We start from the raw sequence: 6,176 nt of genomic DNA on the forward strand, positions 1-6,176 counted from the left end.
GCAGCTACGTCGGCATCCGCACAAACGCGCAGGGACCAGCCCAGGCACAGCACACCGCTCGCGCCCGTGCAGCCCGTCCACGTCGCTGCGGCGTGTCCCCACAGCCTCCCCAAAGTGCACCGGGTCGGACGCATCCCGCGTGCCCTCCGGTCGACGCACCCCGACGTGCACGAGCGGTACGCCCGCAACGCGTACGGCGGTGCGGCACAAGGCACTCCCCCCCCCTACAGCTACCGGCCACGGCAGCGATGCGACGTTACTAGGAGGCGACGCCACCACCAGCGCGCCAGCCGCGCGGGCAATCCGGAAAGCAGCACACCGCACCGCATGCCGCAGCATCACATGCACCAGCAGCAGCGCCACCTGTGCCGCCCACCGCGCACACACAGATGTCGGCGGTGCCTCTGCCCGCATCCCGCCTGCCCAGTCCGCCGGAGCGCGTGCCGCTGCCGGCCCATGGGTGTATCCCCGTTTTGGTGTGCGGGGGGTCGCGCTCACCCCGGCGGTGTCGCTCCCCATCCTCGTGCCTCGCCATGAAGCACGCATGACACAAGCGCCAAGGCGCAGCAGAGAAGAGAGGGGCAGACGAGGAGGAGTGAGCGCACATGGAGGCGGCGTCTCCGCGAGGCACACACACGCACGCACATAGCACAGCCGCGCCGCTGGCAGCAGCAAGGTGCTCGCCGCACCCCCTACCCCTCCCCTCGGAGAAGGGGGGGCGAGCCCAGTGCCGGCGCGCACGCCGTCGGCGTCGCCCAGCGGGCGTCACGAGAGCGCGAGTCCGAGAGAGGCATAACGAACAGAGCCGCGCGCGAGGGGACGTAGCACAGAAGGAAAGACAAAGCGAGAAAAAAGGGGGCGAGAGGCACGCGCACGCACGCGCTCCGCCGTCCCGGGCCGACGCAAACGCGAGCCGTCTCGACGAGACGAAAGCGTCACACCCCGTCACGGCCCGGCGCGCGTGCTCCGCCCCTCTCGTTTGGAGAGTTGGCGGTCTGCGGTTGGCGTGGCTGCCGGACGCACGGCGGCACTTGCCGGCGCCACACCACACCGACACGTCCACAAACACACGAGCTCAGGCACAGCGCACCCGCCTCCGTTGCACCACGGCTGCATCCCGGTCGCCATGGACGCACCGCCTCCCGCGCATCCGGGGCATGCGCCTCACCGGCACATCCTGTGCGTGCTCGTCCCCTCCTCGCGTGCGTGCGGCGCTAGCAGCGCAAGGCGGAGACAAGGGTGCACGGCATGCCTCCGTCCACGCGGGGCGCGACCACGGTCCGGCTCGAGGGCGGAAGCGGCGACGTCAGTCGCGTGGGTAACAGGGGGTGGCCTAGGTGCATGCCGGGCGAGCACAGAGAGCAGGTTGGCCAGCCGCAGGACAGGGCCTTCTGAGACCCTGTGCTCTGCAGGCACATGAGATGCCTCCCCCCCCTCACACGCGTCAAGCCGCGGCATGCCGTTATGCGGTGTAGATACTCTCCACACCGGCGTCGGGAGGACTCGGTGGTGTGACGAGGCACCCAAACAAACAACGCAGAGGAAGATACGACACAGGAAAGGTAAACAGATAATAAAGACTCAGCAAGCAAACTGAGGCACACACACGCACGCACGCACGCGGACGCAGGCAGACAGTCGAACACCGAACACGTCCTTCACCTGCGGAGGGCAGAGAGAGAGGAGAGCGCGGAGCGGCGGGTGCGGCCACGATAACGGGAAAAGATAAGGAAACAAAAGCAACAAAACTAGGTGGTGCAGGGAGTGCGCGCGACGGCTTCACAGCGTCGTGGTGGCGCCATCCTCGCCCCGCGAGTGCGAGCGCCGCGGGGAGCCGTCGCAGCAAGGGAGGGGCCACCTGGAGGCGGCATCCACTGAACAAGGGGGTGGACGGTCACAAGGACGCGGGCAAACGCACACACGCGCACGCCGTGCGGCACAGTAGCCCATCGAGGGGATGGCACGCGTCGACGCGAAACCGGAAACAAACGAGAGACGGAGAGGAGCGCAGCGCGCGGTCGTCAGGATGGCTCCAGGGAGCAGCAACGCGCAAGCGCCACACGCACATGCCCGACGTCACGTCGCCTCCGCAGCCGCATCGGAGCCGCCTCCGCCTTCCCACACGTCTCGCCGGCCCCGCACTCCCCTGCACACCGGGGGTGCCCTCCTGTGCACCAGCGGGTGCTTACGCGTGCGCGCACACGTAGGGCGTGCATGCCTCGCGAAGAAGAGCAAGACTGCCATCGCCCCCCTCTGGCGTTGCGTGTGCACCGGTGTGTCGCCTGCACCCGCCACCACCACACCAGCGCACCCCGTCTCCCCTCGAGCAGTCCGTGCGGTGTGCGCCAGGGGGTGAGGCAGACACGCGAGGGCGGAGGCAACGGCGGACGTGAGAGAGACACCACCGAGACGCGGTGCGGCGCTGCGCCTCCCGCCGCTCTCTCAAGTGCGTCCGTCTCCCCCCCCCCTGCCCTCCGCGCACCCTCGCCGCCACGCTCCGTCGCATTCCCGCGGTCACCGTCCGGCCCTGGCGGCGGCCGTCGCATCCCCTCGCTGCCCCTCTCGCACTCTCAGCTCACAAAGGGTCGTCGGTGCGCCCGTCCCCGCTAACGGTGCGTCGCCCACTGCAGAGCGCACGGCGCCGTGCAGCGCAGCACAGGCAAAAGCGGACGGAGCGGCGGGCACGGCGCAGAGGACACGCGCAGGAGAGGACGAGGACGGCCACGCAGAAACCGTCATCACGCCAGCACGCGCACTCGACAGCGAAGCCACATCGACACTCGACAGGTAGTCCGCACGCACCGACAGCCGCGCAGCACCACGCAAACGAGGAAGCCGACGCCGCAGCGCAGAAAGCGAGAGGGGCTCCTCGGGACGTGCGGGCAGGGTGCGCGTGCGCTGCTGCACCGCATCGCCAACGCGTCACCCGCGCCGCACACGCACGCACCAGGCGGCGGCGAGAGAGAGGGTGCCGGCGAAAGGCCGAGGCAAGCGTCCGCAGCCTCCGCGCCCTCCGTCTGTCCCGACGGCAGCAGCTCACCCGGCCCCTCCACGGCGACGTCTCGGTGGAGCTACCGCGCTTCCGCTAAGCTCTACCGTGCATTCCTGCCGCACTCTCCCTCCTACTCCTCCGTTACCTTTAGCTCCACGTCCTCCTCCTCTGGCTTTGACTCTTCCTCCTCCATCTCCTCCGTATGCTCCTTCGACTCCTCACTCTCACCGGATTCCCCGAGTTGCCACGGGAGCATCAGGAAGATGAGGTCGAGGATATCCAGCACCCAGGCACACAAAATTAGACCGAAGCCAGTGCCAAAATCGAAGCCTCTACTCAGCTGCTGACAGCGAGGATCCTCAATTCGGTAAGTCACCACCATGAGCACCCAGACAACACCAGCGGTGACAGCACCGACGATGTTCAGCGCCAGGCAGACCCACCGGAAGAGAGCGCAGAAGTACAGCAAAAGGAAGCCGAAGAGGAACGCAAAGCCGTACACGAAGATGGAGATGATAGCGAACGCCTGAGCAACCCGGAAGTTGTCCCTGATGCGCGGGCACAGCGCCCATCGGAAGTCCGAGGGGTTGGTAACCTTGGGCTTTCGGCAGTCGGTCTTTACACCCCACAACGTGACGCATACCCTCAAGCCAAAGCTGCCCTCCGGCTTGATGTAAAACATATCGACTCCCGTGCCGATCATCACGAACACGAACGCGATGAGCTGGAGCACCACGTAGACGATGACGCCGAGGTTCACCGCCATTTTCGAGACCGCACAACGCAGAGCTGAGAGAGGCGAGGCGGAGGCACACAGCACAAAGGGCGAGGCGCAGGGTCTGGGGGTCGAGACGGCGCAACAGAGCGGGCGAGGAGGGCGCGGGGGTGCAGGCCGGAGACAGCGAGGGAGAGCCTTGACAGCACATGCACATGTGCGTTGCGTCGACGTTCATGCGCGCGTTGTCGGTGTGCGGTGGGTGGTGCGCGTGTGTTGTGAGAGGACGCAGACGCACAGGGCCGACGAGAGAGAGGAGGGGACAGAGACACAGAGAGTGGGGAGGCAGGGGAGGTCACAGGCAGCGGAGACTGCCAGGCGTGCGCAGCGGGGGCAGATGCGCCGCTCGCTGGCATGCGCACAGACAAAAAGCACCAGGAGAGGAGGCCGGTGCATGTGCCGCGCGCCGCACAGCGAGGACGAGGGGGAGAGAGTGCAACGACACGCAGGCGCACAGCACACCGTCCGGTGCCTCCGGCTGCGTCCTTCTCGCTTCCGCGTCGCCAAACGAGCGCCTGCGCGGCCACGATGGAGACCCGTGCGCAGGCGAGGCGGGCCGCCACGGCGTGCGGGCGGGCGGCATGCAGCACCGCCACCACGCACCGTCGCACCCGAGCACCGGCCCACACAGCAGAACACACACCGACCACAGCACCGGCCGAGGAGACACCAGCACACAAGCACACAGCCCCCGTCGCGGCACACAGCAGGCAGGGGCACGGCGGCTGCGCAGACGGGCCCAACACGCACAGACACCGCACCGCAGCAGCCCCGCACCACACCACAGACAGACGTCACCAGCGAGCAGGGGGTGTGAGACGCAGCGACAGCGTGTGCGCGCGATGCGCCGACGAAGGCGCCGGTGCCAGTCGCAGCACGCGAGGGGGCCCTGCATCCGTGCACACGCCCCTCCGCCCAGACACACACGCGCTCGCACACACACACCACCCGCGCTCACCCATCACATCCTCACTTCACAGCGCGCCTACAGCCAGCACCACCGGGAGGCGCAGCGCACAGGCCTGCCGCCGAGCACCCACGCACACCCTGCGCGATCGCCCAGCGCCATGTCCCGCAGCGCCGCACAGCCCTCAGCAGCTTCGCATCCCTGCGCCTCCCCGTACAGACACGGCGCCCGTCACAGGCGGCAAGCAGCTCATCCAAGCCGCCTCCGCCACGGCACACCGCCTCCACAAACACCTCCCCGCAGAGTACGTACGCGCAATCCCGGAGGTGCTCGTGCGCCGTCGAGAACGCCTCCAATCGCGGGCCGTCAACAGGTCCGTATACAGGTCCAGAGCAGGGGCAGCAGCGTGTGCGCCACGGCCAGCGGCGCCGGCCGCAGCACCGCCACGGTGTCGCACCTGCGGCGTCCGCGCAGCCACGCGTGTCCGGCTAACGCCCATCGACAGGCGATCCGCCGCGCTCCCGGCCGACCACTGCAGCGCCACCGTCGTTGCTGGCACCGCTGCCGCACCCGCTCCTTCCGGCGCCACCGACCACCTCGCAGCCGTCCCAAGCCAGCTGCCGCACGGCAGGGCCCTCCAGGCCACGGGCGCACTCCCCCACACCCGCACACCCTCCCGCGGCACCACGACCATTCACCCACCCGCAATCCGCGCACCGCCGCACAGCGGAGGAGGGGCCCCCTCCGCACCGGCAACACAACAGCCGCATACGGCGCACACCGCTCCGGCACGCCCCCTACAGCGTGCGAGAGGGGTCGCGGAACGGAGGGCGATCAGTGGGGCCCGGCATCACCGGCCGCAGCGCTGTACGAAAGCGGGCGTCTGCTGTGTGGGAAGACACCGTGTGTATGATACACACGGGTGGAACCGCGGTTTAGGCGGCGGTTACTCGGAGGTGCGCTGTGAATGTCGGACGAGTGCTGGCACCTGCGTGTGCTCGCAGTCGTGCAGGAACGCTGAACCAGCGCACGCCACTCTTCCATACGGACGGATGTGCTCGGCAACGCCGTCAGTACACAAACACGGATCGCTGGCCGCGAGCGCGCAGTCCGCACTTGCAGACGCTTTTATTGGGGGTGGAGGTACGTCTCCGTCACGTGGGTGGCGTCAAAGACGGTGATGCCCGCCTTTACGCGGGGCGCACCGCCGCGCTTCTTGTACTGAAATCGCACATGTGTCGCCGCCTCCCCGTTCATTGGGAATGACACCACGTTGCGGAACGTCGGGCACGTGTCGGGCAGGTGTACAAAAGACACCCGCAGTCCTCTTGCGGTTGACTTGTTGGGTGCCAGCATGCCCAGTGTGAAGTCCTTCGGGCCGTTTTGGTTCGTCGTCATGATGCGCGGAATGACGTAGAAGGGGCCTTTTGTGGGGTCGAGCTCGAGCTCGAGGCCAACGTCGCGGGCAACAATGTACTCGTACTTCTCTGGTGGATGCACCT

General features: G+C 67.8%; 1 protein-coding gene across 1 annotated transcript; it reads right to left on the bottom strand.

Annotated features, from left to right (window-relative positions):
• Positions 1–3,122: 3,122 nt before the first annotated feature.
• On the bottom strand, positions 3,123–3,758 carry LmxM_30_0450c_1 (uncharacterized protein; the record flags this gene model as incomplete). Its single annotated transcript, XM_003886525.1, has 1 exon — positions 3,123–3,758. One exon carries the CDS (start codon positions 3,756–3,758, stop codon positions 3,123–3,125), a length of 636 nt encoding a protein of 211 aa, XP_003886574.1.
• Positions 3,759–6,176: the final 2,418 nt, after the last annotated feature.

The sequence above is a fragment of the Leishmania mexicana genome, contig 30 (assembly GCF_000234665.1).
Source record: "Leishmania mexicana MHOM/GT/2001/U1103 WGS CADB00000000 data, contig 30, whole genome shotgun sequence".
Lineage (NCBI taxonomy): Eukaryota > Euglenozoa > Kinetoplastea > Trypanosomatida > Trypanosomatidae > Leishmania > Leishmania mexicana.